The 18,936-nt window shown below is 37.1% G+C and overlaps 2 protein-coding genes across 3 annotated transcripts; both read right to left on the bottom strand.

Annotated features, from left to right (window-relative positions):
• Positions 1–279: 279 nt before the first annotated feature.
• LOC105287752 (protein glass) lies at positions 280–5,680 on the bottom strand. Its single transcript, XM_020034406.2, has 6 exons — positions 4,804–5,680; positions 3,802–4,138; positions 3,077–3,364; positions 2,197–2,553; positions 1,942–2,109; positions 280–1,606 (listed from the first exon to the last, which is right to left on the bottom strand). The coding sequence occupies exons 1-6, from the start codon at positions 4,865–4,867 to the stop codon at positions 1,441–1,443; spliced, it is 1,380 nt and encodes a 459-aa protein (XP_019889965.1). The 5' UTR covers positions 4,868–5,680; the 3' UTR covers positions 280–1,440.
• A 6,744-nt stretch (positions 5,681–12,424) lies between these two features.
• Positions 12,425–18,162, bottom strand: LOC105287751 (ATP-binding cassette sub-family D member 1). 2 transcript variants are annotated; one of them, XM_011353506.3, is made up of 9 exons: positions 17,242–18,162; positions 15,838–16,076; positions 15,212–15,589; positions 14,954–15,048; positions 14,539–14,728; positions 14,357–14,454; positions 13,899–14,125; positions 13,342–13,795; positions 12,425–12,973 (listed from the first exon to the last, which is right to left on the bottom strand). In XM_011353506.3, the coding sequence occupies exons 1-9, from the start codon at positions 17,820–17,822 to the stop codon at positions 12,926–12,928; spliced, it is 2,310 nt and encodes a 769-aa protein (XP_011351808.1). In that variant the 5' UTR covers positions 17,823–18,162; the 3' UTR covers positions 12,425–12,925. The 2 variants fall into 2 exon arrangements, with proteins under 2 accessions (XP_011351808.1, XP_011351807.1); XM_011353505.3 differs by having other exon boundaries at positions 15,826–16,076.
• Between the last annotated feature and the right edge of the window lie 774 nt (positions 18,163–18,936).

Raw genomic sequence — 18,936 nt, forward strand, 5'->3', positions numbered from 1 at the left:
GGAGAAATGTATGCATGCGCGTGTCTCTCTGTATGCGCACGCGCGCGCGCGCGTGTGTGTATGCGTGCAAGTTCCCACAAGTGTAACAGGAATATAATTCAAATATTTCTTCTTTAAGAGAGATAAAAAGAGAAAAAAAGATACTTTTGTTGTGGAATTAGAAAAAAGAGAGAGGACTGCGAGGGAGAAAGAAAGAGGGAGTGAGAATGAGAGTGAATGAGAAAGAGAGAGAGAGATCGCTTCAACATTTTGTTTAATTAATCAGTTTTTAATTAATGATTTGTTGTGCGGATATACTTGTGTAGATAGAATAATTAAGATATTCTGTAATATTTGTTTCTTCTTTTTTTCACTTTTTGCGTTTTCCTTGCGTTTTTCGACAAGAGAAAAATCGGCAGCACCACATCCACACATCTTTATTCATTGCGACTGTAAGAGAAAGCAGAAAACGAAAAGAAATGTACCGCACTCACGAAAAGGAAGAAGGGGCATTTAACACACCTGATGACGATAGACTAAATAACTGAGAGAGAAGGTGGTGTCGAGATAAAACGAGCAACATTAATATTATAATTAATAATTATTATAATAAATACAATATTTGTACAATAATCGATTTGTTGTGTTTAATACGCCATGTATTCCTGACACATATTCCGATTCACCCTGATCTGTATACATATATTTGCAGCATCATGTACAATCAAATATAAATTAGCGATTGAAAGCGTACAAAGCGATTCGCTATATTAATCATGATTAATAATTCACGAATAGTTTGAGTTTGAATAATTTATCATATAAACAGTGTTTGTGTTGCATTAGTAAATGGCACCTGAGGAGCTCTTATGAATATATTCGGAAATGTTTTTGAGCGGACTAATTCTGTTTTTGTCATTTGTTTGATTAAACCTCTCAATATGCGGAATATTCCAGTGCAACTGTATTGAAAAATAAAATTTTTAATCTCGAAAGAAGGGAAGATATATTTTTTAATAATCCAGGCAATTTGTTTAATAAGTGCAAATACTATGCCAATACGTTATGATGGCTAAAAAATAAAATTTAGAGCATAGGTAATCAAATTCACGCGTATGTATTTATATTTATACATATTTGTATTTACACATTCGTAATAAAACAAATGACAAAACGTGGAATCATTCAGACACGTGAAAACATTCCTGATTTACAGTAGTTCCCTTTAAAATTCATGTAAAGTCATTTCATGCATATACGTGATTATATTTCAATTAATAAATTTTATAGCAGCATTTAAAATTTTTAAAATGAATTACGCTTTTACCGGATTTCGCTTTTCGCTTCTGCGTTTTATTTTTCTGACGAGTTAGTTCCTAATTGAATCACAGGTATTCGGCAGCACCTGGGCACCTGGCTGTCAATTATCATTGCGGACTCGATTGTTGCTGATAAATTGTGTCACGTCAGGGAACCTCCGTGAACTCTCATGTGCCTATTGAGATTACCGCTTTGACTAAATCTAAGCAGACATAACTTACATTGATACGGTTTCTCACCGGAGTGAATTCGCAGGTGTTTGGTAAGTGTCGAGCTGTCGGAAAACGCCTTTTTGCAACACCGACATCTGGAACAAGAAATTTTCAAAAATAGATAATCTAGAATAATTTTAATATAATAGCTCTAAACCTAAAACTGCAATCTCTTATCGATTCTTTAAGATTTACTATCTTTTCATTAATGAAATTATTAAAGTGTTAGATTATTCAAAAAATTTGTATCATGGGCTATACGTACTATGTCAAAATAAAAAGTAAAAGGAACTTAAAATTATTTCTTATTTTAATGAAATGTTAAAGTTGTTTAAACGTACAGGGTAATACTTAATATTACAAAATACAGAATACTTCCGAATCTTTCTTCTCATCATTTTTGAAGAATAGATTTGGAGAACAGACGTACCTATAAGGTCGTTCTCCCGAGTGCGTCCTCATATGCGTGGTGACCGAGCTACTCTGCGAAAATCTCCTATCACATACGGGACATCGGAAGGGTTTCTCGCCAGAATGCGTTCTCGCATGTGCCGTTAGATTCGCAGCTTGACTGAACGCCTTCGAGCACGCGGGACACCTACAGAGAAATGAAGCAAATATAATACTTGGCCAGAAAATGGACATGATAGATAAAACAAAATCTTTCTTCTGGCAACAACTTTACCTGAATGGCTTCTCCCCCGAGTGAGTGCGTAAGTGAGTTTTGAGGGTGCTGGGCCTGGCGTACGACTTGCCGCATATCCTGCAGAGATTGGGCCTGCCATTGTCTTCGGGGGTGATAGTTCCCGTGGGCGTCGGGCCTACGGTACTTACGCAGATCGCGTGTTCACTTCCGAGCTGCAAACGGCCGGCAGCGTGGTGCGGCTGGGGGTGCGAATGTGGGTGGCCGATCAGGCCGCTATTGGTCGACACGCCCTGATTCACCCTCGCGGTTTGCGCCGCAGCCTCCACTGGATTGTACTGAGGGGCGGGACTTAGAAGCGGCTCCACGCCCCACGCCGACGAATAATTCTGCTCGTACCTAACACATACGAAAATATCGCAAAGGTAGGATCAAATAGCAGCACTTTGCAGTAGATTAGGGGAGGAAGCATGATGGCGGCGACTGCAGGGGATGAATACCCGGTATGAGAGTCGGGCAGTTTCGAAAACGATATCAGAGGCGGAAATTGAGATAGGAAATTCTTTTAACTTGAGTCCTCAGCTTTTTCACATTTTTCGCGTAAAATACCAATTTTTTTTAATGAATTTATTTGATTAATAAACTGTCAACTGTCATATGGAGACAGAAATGATTAATTCTGGTTCTTTATCTAAAGATTCTAAATATTGTTTTATAGAATAAATGTATTATATAAAAATGGTAAATAATTATTAGATTTAATTGATAGGACAAATCTCTATCTTTAATTCTCTTTTTCTCTTATCTTTTACTTTCTTATTCAATTTTATTCTTTTGCTTTTATTTAATTTACTTGTTTTTTAGAAAACAAGAGACTGCTTTATAAAAATAAAGGAGAAGAGTATAAAATAAGAATCTTTACCCAGAGTGCATATTCATGTTCATGGTCATGTTCATCGACACATTGACAGACATGGCAGGTGCGGAAGCGTAGTGTCCTGGACCTGGAACTGATGGGCCTAGATTTTGCACATAATCCTGCGAATAGTGATGGCCCGCGGTGGTTCCGGTTCCAGTGGGGTAATATCCAGCTGTCGGGCTTCCGGGATGCACCACAGCATGTTTTAAAGATAAAAGAACGTCGGCGACGCCCTCGCCATTCGTGCCATTGCTCGCCCTTGGCATGCATTCTCCCCGCGAGCAGCCCCAACTGGAAGAAACCTTGAATTTTATGGATTCCATCGAATCGTCGAATTTATGAATCGAAAGTTAAGGTTGTACGTGAAATTATACTTGTAAAAATACTTGTGTTTATAAAGATGTGCCATACACATATTTGCGTAAAGGGGTAGTGTATGACGAAAAATTTCTTTAGAAGAGATTTAGGAGATATTACAAATCTATTATAAGTCTAGATATAATATAATAATTATAAAGTATAAAATAAATATTCATATAAAATATAATATAAATAATATTCCGGTATTACATAAATAACATTTATGTATATAATATTAATAACAGTTAAAATATTGCATAGTAGATATTAAAAATCTATTAAATATTTTTAATAGACATTAAAAATAAAAAGAAGCACAGATTCTGAGAAAAAAAAGAAAAGAAGAAGAAGAAGAACGATTAACTCACTTATAGGTTCCCGAGCAAGGACTAAATAATCCGGAAGGCAGCGGGTCCAGGTCTAACGGAGGTAAAGGAAAGCCCGCCATGTCATCAACCCAAAAACTGGCACCAAACTCGCTCACAGTCTGGCCGGAAGTTGACAAGTGTTGATTCTGATCGGCGGTGATGTCATCCGGAGAACTCTGCAGATCCTGCAGACGTAGTGTACCTTGCAAAGCAGCTCCAAGAACGGCCGCCTCCTCGGTTTGATGATCTATTGACAGAGTATCGTCGCCTGAGAGGACGCCCAGTGGTCCAGAGCAGAAGCCGGGTGGTATCGTAGCCTCGATGCTGCCCACAGAACCTGCAAGTTCAATCTGTTTTAGTGATCTAATTCATAAATTTTATGAAAGAAATCTTTTTAGCAGAATATTGTGTGAAAATTATTAATAATATTAATAATAGATCAATAATATTATAGATAAACATGCAGAGATAGGAGACAAAAAAATAGAGAAACAAGGAAATGAGAGAGAAGAGATATTCTGCTAAATATTTAAAAGAATAATTTCTTTACTCTTTATAAAGAAGCAGAAGAATTTCTTGAACTTTTATAAAAATTCTCTTTTTAATTAATAAAGTCAGGATATCTGAGAGACAAGTAATAATATGACTGATGTTGAATATGTCAATGATATTGGAAAATATGATATAGTTTAGATTGTGCAAAGTAAACAATGACACCCGCATAAACTTGATATTAACATATTTTTTATCATCGCACGCTCTCTCTCTCTCTCTCTCTCTCACACACACACACACACACACACACACACACATTCCCAATTATAGTACTACAATTTAATAAATCGCACGCACGTATTCAGAAAGGAAGTGAGAGGGAGGGAGGGGGGAGGGGGAGAGGGAAGCTAATAAATAGCAAATAAATAGATAAGCATTTCAGTTTGTAATCCGACGTCGTCGTTACCTAATTTTGCGATTTATTGCAAAGAAAATTTCAGGCCTCACCTGTGCTGAGGGTGTACGGCGACTCCGAGGTGTTGACCGCGTGATGATTCTGCAGAAACTCCATCTCTGCGAAATTGCCGATAGCAACCTATCCCCTGGATGCACACCCCTGTACCGCCCCTTCTCTCACAACCCTCGGCTAGATCCCACTCGCCTTTTCTCTCTATGGAGACGTGCCGTCGCTGGTCCAGCCCTCTCCGGTCGTCCTGGTAACCGCGCGCAGCTTCACCGCGAGTCGTAGCTCATCATCGATACTGTATTTTTGCGACATACAGGGCAGACGTGAAAGTGAATGAGTGGTTAAGAAATATTTTCAGTGTACTGTTATGTAACCCAGATACCAATTTTATTTTATACGCATAATAATAAATGCAGTGTGAATTTATTGTTAGTTGGTACTGCTGCCGAAATCCTTTTCTATGGAACTGAGATTTATCAAGAGTTGAAATTGATTTAAACATATCATGGCTATTCTACTGAGAGAGAACATTCATTTTTATATTTTAAAATCAAAAATACGTGCATGGAAATATGGTGAATATAATGGTATCGTACAAATAAGTGGAGTTTTATTTTTTCAGGTAACACGAAACTTTTCCAATCTGAAAAATATATTTTATAAAAATACTATTAGAGATAGATAGATAGATGAGTTTAAGCTGTTTACATAACATTAAAGCTGCATTCTACAACATAACATTATGATCTTTTTACTGGATGAGAATATTGATTTGATTATAAAAAGATAAGAAGATTTACATGGATCCAAAAGTTTAAATTATTTGTTTTCTGTAAAGCAATAAAGCTTCGAAAATAAGATGGATGTGCCTTCAGTTGTTCTTTTGTATCTGCATTTCTGCTTTTGTGTAATGGTGTTACCAATTACGCTTATGGGGACATATTTTACATAGAAATCCTGTCAAAGATAGATACAACGAATTTCCGCCTGGTAAAGAGTTAAAGAAACCTGTACTGCATCTAGCATAAATATTGTTAACGTGTCACGTAGCTGCTGAACATGAGAAGTGGCGAGATGAATCGATATGAATGACTTTTTATGAATGACCGAATAAAGAAGGAAAATGCACGTGCATACGGCTCGCCACGCGTTTAGACGTACCTTTATGGCTTGGAAGACCTGCTGGTCTCCGCTAGAGGCTTCTGCAGAAAATCTGTCGTCGGATATTCCCATTCACAGAGCCGCCATGCCTCCATCTTCTCATATGATCCTTGCACCCGGTACCCTTCGCCTGGCAGAATCTTTCTTCCTAGATCCGACGACTATTTCACTCTCCTTCAACTGCCAAAGGAACACTTTCGTTGTTGCTCCTACGCCATTATCCTATCCGATTCAACCGTATCAAACCATGTCATTGTTATACAACGCAATAACACTTAATGGAACAAGTGAGAAGTTTGCGGGCGACTTTTCCGCACTGTCACGCGTCAAAATATCAGCCCGTACGTTTCACAAACTTCTGCAACTTCTTTCGCGGTCTTCTGATCTTCTGAGCGCAGCTTCAATCTTGTACAGTTCGAATTATAACTTATACCATCACGTGCGCGCAATCACGCTGCCAGATTCTTGTTCTTCGCATTTTCCGATCGAAGCGTCTCACTGTTTCGGATATAAGTGCAAACTGCTTAACTTCGGACGAGGTAAACTATTTTGCCGAATTATTTTTGCATGATTTCTCAACGATATTATCCGGTCGAACTTGATAATCCGATGTAAAGGGTCTCTTGCACTTGGAATCGTTTTAACTTTCAATTAAATAAACTTTGGGCGATCGCACTCGAACGCGACAGCGTGCAACTCTCTTGGAGACAGTAACTGCCATGCTGGCGGGATGGCATGTCAATGTCTCTTAGCTAACTAGCGATCTACCACCTATCTGCCACCCACTCTCTCACCCCCTGAAGCGGTTCACTGACTACGTACGTACCATCCGACCCCACTCCACCGTTCCGTGTATCCCTTTTTTCCTTCCCTCCGTTTTGCGCTCTTTCTCTCTCTCTCTTCACTTTCTCTCTCTTTCTCTCCCCTTCTCCTCCTTTCTTCGTCGCTTCTTCCTCTGCCAACCGATATATCACATATTGTCACCGGATCTTATGTTACCCTTATTTGCGTAAAAGAGACACGCGAAGTGACAAGCGACGTGGTATATTTTTCGCTGTTTTGGAGGTAAAAGCAATACTAATTGTAAGAAGCATCATATTTTATTGAAAGCGAGAAACGGCAATAAAAGTAAAACATAAGAATGCGAAATATTACAAGAAATAGAAAGTTTCTTTTTTCTATTTTTTTAGAGACAGATAGTTAATTAATTGTCGATACTTTATGTAATTAATTAATTTTTTTCTTAAGTCTTCTAGTAAAAAATAGCTCTTAAAATTGTGTTTGATCTTAGTACCGCTAACGTTGCATGTCAGGAAATATGCGTTATGCGATGTTGACGCCGATGATGACACAGGATACTAATCGCTCATTCGGCGATGATCGGCGATCGGCGATCTTCGTCGTACTATAGCTATATCGATGATATATCCTAGTTGGCTGGAATGGGGGTATTATATTTTCTTGAGATACCATTACCACGATCATGGTGGTCCTGCTCTCCGATACCCCTCTCGAGATCATTGGCTTGTAATGCCTTCCTTTTCGTGGATTATTGACCAGTCAACAGTGAGCCCGGCTGCGAAAATACACGTTGCGGCATACGGATAGGATCTGTATGAGAGAGGAAGAATTAATAAAATTAATTCCGTTCGAAATAAAAGTTGTTCTTAACATGTAGGTGGATGTAGCAATATATCAGTACAATTTTAGAATAATAAAAAATATCATTTTGTAACACAAAATTTCATGCAGCAAAGAAATTAAGACAAAAACGTAGGAGCATAGGAAAAAGTGCATGTTTGTACGAATTTGAATTTTTTGTATGATTAGAAATAATATATTACATTAAAATATATATATTTTTTTATTCTTGAATTTATTGTTAATTCATGCTTTTGTCATATACACATTTTCAACGCATTCTTGGTGGATGTGCGTCCGACTATCGAATATCCACATCACATTGCAAATACCGAATGCGGAGGATAAAATATAGACCGGACACTTGACTGCTCAATTCCGATATGCGGACACAGGAAGAGGAAGTGAACCACACGAGCACAACGTACCATCACCACTACTGAATATCATCGTGTCGGCGAAAAGGTGTCGAGGAGAACAAGGATCATGTTTTCGGCTCTTCCGATATTAGTTAATGGTGTATATAGAATATCTTGCACACACACACACACTTAATGGCTGATACCTTTTTTAATTAACTTTAATTAAATAAAAGTTTAGAATCGTTTTGCAATATAAATATCCAGAAAATACCTAAAATAACTTTTGAATAACTAGCAGTAAAAATCAAGAACGCTTCATGCGATTTAAGTGTTTTATACATACAAAGATATAATGCATTCCTGTGTGTAAATTTATTTTAAACAAGTGTTATCTTTAATATAATTCATTAATAAAGTTGTATGTGTTATGTTACAATTGCGTTATCTTATAAGTATAATTAGGATTACGAAAAGGACAGAGCAAAAACGCAGAAGGAACGGATCGCATAGATGGTTTCAGATCCCATGAGACACCGCGTGTACAACCTAAGTATTGGTTTACACTTCCAGCCGATTGGACTTATGGTATTTTCACAGAGCTTCGTAGAAAACTGTTCTTCTTTTCTTTCGGATGCACTACACTCTTTTCTTTCGGATGCACTACTCTCTTTTCTTTCGGATACACTAAGGATTCCAGTTTAATTAACAGCGAATATACAATATACTGAACAACTTAAAAATTAAAGAATTAAGTATCATGCACTTAGAGATTTTAGAAAAACTAAAACAATAAAAACCTAAATTGTAAAAATTATAATATAAAATTGAAAAAATAAAAAGTTAAGAAAACAAACATTATAAAATTAAATAGAAATTACAAGAATTTCAGTTAGCTCATTGGTATTAATAAAAAATTATAGAAATTTAATTATTTCAAATAAATTGCAGGATTAAATCGAAAAAACATAAAAAACGAACTAACACCAAAATTATCGAGTAAAGAAGATTAGAAGATTACAGATATTGAACCAATATCAGAAGACAATAAAAAGAGTCATTATATCTAGTAGTAACGTCCTTTTCTCTTAACTGATTTCGAAAATGATTCTTTTCACTTTAAGTAAAACATTATTAATTTTATGCATTAAATCTCTCCTACATGCACATGCTCCCCAATCTCATTAAAACGTTTCATTGAAAGCGGAGTTCGCGGGTTCTCTTCTCAAACGGTTAGTCAGCCTCTATTCGTCCCTTCTCGCCCCCTTATCCGAATTGCGAATCCGTAGAATACTGGTACAGCGGGTGAAACCAGCGGTAAGTACGATACGAGCTGGTTTTCACGCACCTGTGTTTGCTCGCGACCGCGAAATCAAAGAGGCGATTAATTCGGCCGATGAAAATCGTGCAAATAATCGCCCTCAACCCTGCACGCGCTTCCTTTTTATCACGACCACGTGTGCACATATAAGCGTGCGAAATTCAAATTCAGCAGGACAAATGCCTTCTACCTGATTGCACGCGATCACAGACACGTTGTAGAATCCTCGGCAGGTACAATTGAGACAGACAGCATCTACTATCTACATCAAGAATCTTATTTGGCATTTTTATTACTACTGTAACTTATTACATATGAATTATAATATCACACGTTGCTTTTGTATTTTATTATATTTTAAATACTTCTCAACGACTGACAATAATGACCGTAAACTGGTTGATGAAAAATTAAGTCAAGAATAACGATGCCTTAAGACTGACGCGCGTCTCCACGTTTTTCATTTGAAGAAAGGGTTGGCGATGAAGCGGCTACGTTGAACGACACATCTGCCCGTACGAGCGGACAGCTAAAAAAATAAGTCGAGAATCGTTGTCAAGGTGATTATACACATCGTAACCAACCGTTTCCCTGGGATTAGGATACGTCCACCGTCCACCTTCTTTGATCCCACCATAGACGGTTCGTTCGAATAGCCGATTGAATTACATGCGGCGCGTGCCAGCCGACCGCACGCGGTTCGTGCACACCGCGTCTGTGAAGCGATCACACTTAAGTATCTAATAAAGCCACAATCTCCTGTCTCATTGAGAGCCGAAGTGATAAGGGCTTTTGATGATGAGAAATCGAATTTTCGAGGTAGAAGATATATAATAAAATGTTACATCTTTAATAATTATAATGTAATTAATAACGTTTTATTATTTTGTAATAGATATTATTTAATTCTGATATAATTAATAATCTGCTTCTTGTGCTATTATTAATTCTTAATGATCAGTAATATAATTATCACAGAGGAGATATAATCAATATAGCAGAGTTCTTTCTGTTATTTTAATAACAATTTAAAGATTAATGTTATTTATACAAAGCAAGATTGTGACAAGTGTTCGGAGCAACAAAGTAACAAAGTATTACATACTGCAAATTAAAAATAAAAGCATATCAAAATATTATTCATGTGAATAAGCAAAATTACAGAGGTAAAAGAAAATATGGATTGAAGTGCAATTGTAAAAAATAACTTTGCTTTACGAGATTTATTGTTAGAGATCTAACGAAGTAATCACCAAACTATCGATAGAGTTTCCTCGTGAAGATGGAAGATAGGATAGATAGTATCGGAGATGAGACGACCCCTCGATACGAGAAACTTGGACACGCCACAAATGTAATTAAGTAACCATGATTAAAATGTTTACCGTAGCCGCACGGAGATAATACACAATCACCTAACCGAGATTAGAAAGAGACATTAAGCGATAGCTCGCCAAGTCAAACTGGATTTTTAATCATGGACGATTACGCCGCCGCTGTCATCTCCTGATGCGGCTTAATCACTCAATTGTGAATGGCCGTAACAGGACGCCGATTTATGGAACATAGCAGAGTACAGGGTGCTTCACAGAGCCAGCAAATCATTTATCTCATCACGTATGTATGTATCCTTTGATCTAGAGCTTATTTTAAAAGATTGCCCGCTGTTTTGTATTGCATGTACATTAAAATTATGGCAATTATAAATTAAAAGATTATAAAATTACGTTTGAAAAATATTTTTAGCACCACATGATCTAATTTTTCTAAAATATTGTTTTCAAAATCAGATTTTTACTTGATTCGTAAGTTTATTTTAATCGAGTAGTTACTAGTCATTTAGCATGATTCTACTGCGTACTAGGTCGACAATACCGAAATTGCTTTAGAGCATTAATTCGTAAGAGCTGACAGAGGAGGAACATACAACCCTCCAAGATGGCTGCTGCCGGTCCGAGAGCTGGCGTATCGACGTTTGGCGTTTGCGAGGTTTCCCGGAGGTAAGCTCATCGGGAATTGCGGGTCTTCCCACCCCTGCTGTTGCTGCCACTCCTCGCTACCACCGCTGTCGCCTTGCTACTCTGTGCTTTCAAAACAAAGAAATATACATAATTGAATTTTTACGCTGGCGAACACAAATTAAGGCGCGAACAGTTGCAGCTGCAGCTTTATTAATTAACGTTGATGAAAAACTCTTTCCTGAGTAGCCAAATAGGATAAAGAGAACCTCTTTCCTTTTCTTTATTATTTTATTCATTGAAGTTTATGTAGAAAACAAGAACAATCTCAGATAATCTTGAATATTTAAAATTAGTTTGAATATTTTGATAATGATTTAATAATGATGCTAGAGTCACAGTACTGTAACAGGTAATGATGAAACTAATGAGGATGTTATAATTTCGTGATATTTTGTAGAAATAATAAAACTTTATATCAATTGAATAAAATTCTATTATTACAATTTCGATGATCTCTCCAGTCTGACAAAATATAATAAGATTTATATTTTTTGTATTGCATAATTTGCATTGTATCAAAAATCGATAAATATGTATCGTCTCTATTTTTGGATTTATCCTAATTTAAAGCGTTATAAAGAATCAAAAAGCAACTTTTTGTATGCAAAACCTGAACAAGAATTGAAGAGAGAGTAACAGCTCAGTAGAATTCGAGAAATTAATAGAGAATATAAAAACAAAAAGAAGAGCAGAAGAAAACTAAAGCGCGAATGAATATTGTATAACATAAATATAAATATAAATTATAATAGAATTAATTATAAAATTAATTGTACAATTAAGGAACGTTGCTTTACTGCATTCTAAATAAAACAAGGATACAAAAGCGATAAAAAGGAGATAAAAAGGGAAACTTTATTTATTTATTCATTTATCAATAATTTTATATAATTTTATATTTTATAATGTATCATCATAAATTATCATCAAAACCTATTAAAATAGATCAGACTTTTATAATTTATGATATTATAATTTATAATTATGATATATCTAATTCTTTTTTATTCTTGATAAATATGTATAATAATATTCTTAAACTTTATTATAAAATCGATAGAAAATAAAAGTTTAACGCATTCTTCGAGAATATTTTCATATATAACAGATAAAATATTCGGTACATAATAGTTTTATAGCATTTTATTTCTTTCTTTCCTTGGTGAATAAGTTTTTTTCAAAAAAATTTTTTTTTATCACAATACATATTTCTCTTATTTTATTATTCAACAAAGTGTATAAATAGTTTGTAGTATTGTCAGAGCTGACGGAAAGTCGATGTAAGCGTCTTTCCTGTATGACTATGATGCTTTCTGTTTAAAGAATTTACTGTCAATGTCCATTGCATACATTTTTTTCTAAAAACTTGTATACAATTAATTTCCAAGCTTCTTGTATGGTCCGCAACCCTAAAATGTATGTACACGATAATTTATCTATTTATTATTTTGTATTATAATATATCTCTCGTATCTGTTTCATATTTTATGTAATACAGAATATGCGATAGGATAACAGAAAACGTATGCTATTCTGTATATGAAACAGATACGAGATGTAATATAAGGATATATTTCGTATTTGTATTGTTGCCTATATGTATATAAAGATATCTATAATATCTTTTATATATTATAAAATCCCATAGAGTGCAGAATTTTCAACTAATTCCTACGTAAGTGTCCCCAGGATGTATATCACGCAATTCCTAAAAATTAAAAAGAAGAATATTTATTAACGCGAGTAAACGATTGAAAACATGATTTATATATATTAAAAATATCAGAAATTGAAATTTCTGTATCAAGCATGAAGAGTTTTAAATATGCAAAATGCAAGTATCTACTTTCTATAAAAATTCCATCATTTAGACGATATATGTCTAAGGAATTTATATAAAAGGTTAAAAATAATCCTAAAATAATTTTAAAGTTTAAAGACAATTGTCTCTACAATTGGCACTAATTGCACGTTATTTATCTTGGATGATTCATTGGATGAATTTTTTTTAAGCGCAATGAACTCTTCATGCGTAACACGTGAGTCGCACGTGACGAAATCTGCGTTTCGACATACATGTAGCATTTGATAGTGGATTGTTTTCGCCTCTTCGCACTCTTCCTCTTCTTTATTTACTTCCCGACTCGATGATATTGATAACCCATCTATGTCGAGCGGTCCAAAGGTCCACCCGCCCTCTCCGTCAAATCTCAGCAACAGCTTGTGATACTTGGCGAGTGACGCCACTCGGTGAGTGATAGTTAACAGGGTGATGCCCTTCTTCTTTGCGGTTTCGTACATTATCCCTTCAGCTTCGAGGCTGACGGCGCTCGTGCACTCGTCTAACAAAGCGTACTGCGGGGCATGATAGAACAGACGAGTCATGGCGAGTCGTTGTTTCTCGCCACCCGACAGAGTCGAGTCCCAGTCTCCAAGGGCGTCGAAACCTTCCGGTTCTCTTTCCACGATACTTCGCAAGTCCACGTCGTCCAACAACTGCAGGAGTTCTTCATCCGAGTAGTTTTCCCGTCTGCAACAACAACGGGAACTTGATGTCTCTCGTTCTCTTCCTGGACTCCTTTCTCAACTCATATTTTGCAATATTAAAAATTTAATTAACAAGACATGTTCACCTCGTGTGTGACGGATAGATGATCTGGTCTCGAAGACAACCTACGGTCATGTAGGGCTTCTGTGGGATATAGAATAGTGCGGGCCTACCATGTTCAAAGGAACTCCTCTCCGCTGGTCTGATGAGAGTTCCGTCATAAACAGGCCAAAGACCGGATATAATGCGGAAGAGGGAGCTCTTGCCGCAGCCGTTTGGCCCGGTGATCAGGAGATGGTCACCTGGTTTTATCTGTAAATTGTAATTTTGAGTAAAGATACGAGTATACGATAATACATAGGAGATATAGTAAAATAAAAATAAAATGTATCTACTTTTTGATGGAACATAATGAGACCAAAAACTGTAGGTTTTCATTAAATGCATGTGTTTTTTAAAGTCCTCGGCATTAGAAATTAGTGCAATTATTTATGAGTAATATATGTAATAAGATACTTAGATAATTAGATAATATCAGCTTACGTTGATTGTTAAACTATGCACGATAATCTCGCAATTAGGCGTAACAATCGGCACGTTAACTAAACTTATGCTGCCATCCGTGCTTTCCTCGACAACTCCTGTTAAATGTACAGCAAAGTTATATATATAATAACTAGTAAATAATGTAAAATGATCAAATGTCTATAATAAAATTAATTTACCTTTTATCACTGGAGTACCATTATCGAACTCAATGATTTTTTCTACGTATTGTTGTGCATTACCGTTCATAAGAGTTTTCGAAGGACTGCTACTGACGACGTTTCTCTTGTACTTACAAAGCGCAGAATCCTTGAAAACGTCCAGCATTTCGCTAACGCGCGCCGCGTATCCGGCCAGGGCAACTAATTCCTGTTTATCGACAGAAATTAGACGTGTATCTTAAACACCTACGTTATATATTTCATATTATGTATTTAATATATTAAATATATTAAATACATGCATTAAATAAATTAAATAAATTAAATACATAACAGACCTAAAAGGACCTATAAATATTAAATTTTAGATATTTGCATTGGTATTTACATTATTATAGAATATTAGACAGCATTAGATAATATAATTAGGTACTTTGTAAGATGACATCAGTCGCTCGACAGCATCCGCTCCGGAGCTTAAGAGGTTTTTTGAAGTAGTCAGATATCTCGTTCGCTCACTCACGCCACCTGATAGTTAGTTGACGTTAAAGCACGCGATATCAAAATTATATTGCTCTATTATTGCATGAGAATATCTGGCAGTTTGCATGATATAAATGATAACAACTATCAACGTTACTCTTTTACACACGAGATATCTTCGGTTTAAGAATTGCGTCATTATACACACCATCACCGTCTGAGTTAATCGTTCCTTTCGATGACGCAGTTGTGTTGTAGAGCAACGGCATGGCGATAACGAAAAGCCCGGTCCCGGACCACACGTACTTCATGAGGAATTGCTCCAGCATCACGTACCATAGCTTCACGGCGAGGATACGCTGCAAGTGTGTCACCAAAGACTTATAAGCGGTATTCAAATAGCGATGCTCGGTATCATGGCCCCCGTAGAACGCGATTTCTTCAGCATGAGCGCTAATACGGGCATGAGCTTCTCGCAACTTTCCACGCCGCGTTGCTTCCTCCGCAACTAATTGGCCAAATTTCGGCGATGCGAGACGTAAAACTTGGCCAGTTAAAGTAATTACTGCTGCTGCTAGTAATGGTCCTGTAGGTAAACAACATAACGGTAACAATAATGATGACATAAAAACCAGAAAGTTCAAGAGATAATATATCATGTATAATTAAATATTTAATACAATTAAATATTAAAATATATTACACATGTTATATAATAATAATATGATATATAACGTACAAAAATAAAAAATTACAATATACCTATAATAATAGCAACAATAATATAACAATGATGTATAAAATGACAGGAAATAATATTACCTGATAAATTACCTGGTATTGTTTTTGCCCCCATTTTATGTGAGAATGAAATAAGCGCAATCCCAACTAAGGCACAGTCTAGCAGCGGTTTAGTTAAACTAGAGTATAGATGTGCTACGGAACTGGCTAGCTCGGACAGGTCATCCGTCAGTCTTTGCTCGGCACCGCCGAGCCTCGTATCTAAAGCTGATACTCTATAATAAGTTTGCTGACTCAGGTACATCTTGTAAGCGTGCTTCACCAGACGTTCCCTGCGCAATGGAAAAATTGCATTTCTTTCTTCATCCGAGATATCTTACTTGACGCGTCAATCTCTAGTTTAAATATTTGCAATATTTTGTATTAATATATGTATAATACGGCAAAATGTATATAAGAAGGAAATTATTGCTTTATGTGAAAGAAAATTAAGAGCATATTTTATATTTGTAAAATATGCTTTCTCTTCACGTAAGCAGATGATTTTAATATTTCATAAAATTTTATCTAGTGATTTTATATAATATGCGCATTAGAATAAAATTTCAACTTCTTTCATTGATATTTTCTTTTTCTTGAATACTATTATATGTTTTCTGTTCGTGTACTATATTATCATTTGAAAAAATATGGAGGAATATAATATCAAGTCAACAAAAAAGAATATAGTATCAAACGACAATTTAACAATTGTAATTTTAAGTGAATGTGAATATGCGGCATATTATCTTCTGTGCGACGACGAAGTACACTTCACGTTATCGTACAGTTATGTTATCAGTAGCGGAATTAGAAGCTTGCGAGCCCGGCGAACTGACCAGTAATATTTATCTCAATATCATTCAAAAGTATCTCCTAATCGTAGCAAGAGAAAGATCGATTATAATTTGAGTGCAAATGATATTCATATAGATATCTATATGTAATAATATTTATCTTTTACATCATTAAGAATGAGAAAAGAATCTAAAGTACATCGAAACGTAATTGAGACTTTCGTTGTCAATTGTTGCCTTAATAATCGTATTCGAGAATTTATAAATATTTATATATTAGTAATTTTGCCAATCGCACTTTTCTTCTTTTTCTGATTTTATATTTATTAAAGAAATGTAAGAGAATAGAAGAGCATTTGTCTCACAATCAGTACTATTTTCTGCTTGTTTGTTTTATTTATTTCTTTCTTCAAGCTCGTCGAAGCATATACGAATAAGCAAATTATATAATTATGCGAAAGCAAAATTCCGGCTCCGAAGAAAAGTAAAAGTAACGACCGAAAAAAGAAATTAAGAGTCAACAGTTAAACCGTGATTCATCGCAGGAGGCCTGAGTACGGAGTAGCGGGCTTCCGTCGCCGCTACCGTCCGAAAAGGACGGATGTGGGTATCCACCCATCCATGTCAAAGAAGACGACGTAAGACCCACGCAGGAGCGTACCTAAAGCTAAGCGCCAGTCGGCCCTCGAGGTATCTGATCACGGAGTTGACGAAGGTCGCGGGCAGAGCGATGGCGAACCATCGCGCGAGCATCAGCCCGAAGCCGCGCACGTCGCGCAGCACGATCCTCTTGACGATCTGGCCCTCCAGCTCGGCCACGTACACCGAGAGGAAGGTCCTCGCCAGCAGCGTCAGCGTCGCGCACGCCAGCAGGCCCGCCTCGCGGCTTCTCCAGCGCGGCACCATGATCCTCAGCAGCATGATCAGCTGTCGCAGGAAGTTGCGGTCCAGTCCGACCGACAGTCCGTTCTTCCCTGCGTCGTTCGGTGACCCGGCACTGTTTTTCGCCTTGTCGGGACTCCTGTCCTCGTTTCTCGGGAGGACGGTGTTCTCATTGTGATCCGGATGGTGATGCTTCTTTTTGGACGACCGCTTCAGAACGTGGCTGACAATGTGCGGGTACGTGAGCTTGAGCAGGTAGAGCGCCGTGGCGGCTCCGGCGACGCCACGCGTCAATGTCTCCTGGCGCACGCCGTAGCGCGCGGACGCGCCGTCGATCAGCTTCGAGAACACCGACGACATTCTTCCTCTTCGCCTGCCTTTGTGCTCCCACGCAACGGGGGGGTTACCGGGGGGGTACTATTAGCGAATTTTGCCAGCCAGCAACGGCCATTCTCTCACGAGATTGCCACGAGAACCACGTAGGCGACGACGGCGACGATCACCGCTCCGCACTCGGCCGCGCACTTCTGCGCGTCGTTGCGCGTTGCGCGGTCCACGGTATTTTTGGGGCACAGGCCCCCGAGAATGCACCGCTTCCCCGACGGAGCACACACACACACGCACGTGGTTACGCGACGCGCAGACACACGTGACCGCCCTGGTCGGCCACCAGCTGGCGACTGAGCGTTGGTTACTGTTGCTCGTGCGACGCGATCCGCTGCAATCCTCTCCACCGGCCCTCAGTTCTCTCAGCTCCGCGCGAGCGAGTTAAGTCCGCTTTGTCTGGTCGCACTGGTGAGACGCAATCGCGCCTCCATTTGGAAATAATAACCGATTCATGAATCGACGTTGTTATCAGAGATTATCTGAACTCGTGAATCGGAGTCGCGAGTGTTGTTCGAACAACAATTTTGTTCGTTGCGTTGTAATAAAATTATATAAATTATTATAGTTATGAGAAATGTAAAATGTTAATGTAATTGTACCTTGAAACTAATAATCGATACATGAATCGACATTTCTTTTATCAGAGATTAGCAGCGGACTCTGGATTCTTGCGAGAGCCACGCGAGTCTTATTCGAACAATTTTGTTCGTTGTGTCATAATGAAATAAAAAACAATATATAAAAAATGTTAGATATTAATGTAATTTTATTTCGTAAATTAATTGTTACAAATAATAATATAATATATCTAATTTATACGCACGCTTGCATCGCGCGCGCGCTCGCGTGTGTATAGATGGTAATCCATACAATCATAAATCTATAGAGAGATATTCGAGTTATTCAATATACTGCGAATATATAAATATCACTTTTATTTTTCTAATACAAAATACGTTTCAAGTAAAAAAATCATATTTTTATAAATTAAATATTGAATTATTTGTTTTCTGTTTGTTTCTGTTTGTGAAATTATTGAACTAATTATTTAATTAACTTATTTTTTATATATAGGTTACAGGAGTAC

This window comes from Ooceraea biroi, chromosome 5, assembly GCF_003672135.1.
Source record: "Ooceraea biroi isolate clonal line C1 chromosome 5, Obir_v5.4, whole genome shotgun sequence".
NCBI lineage: Eukaryota > Metazoa > Arthropoda > Insecta > Hymenoptera > Formicidae > Ooceraea > Ooceraea biroi.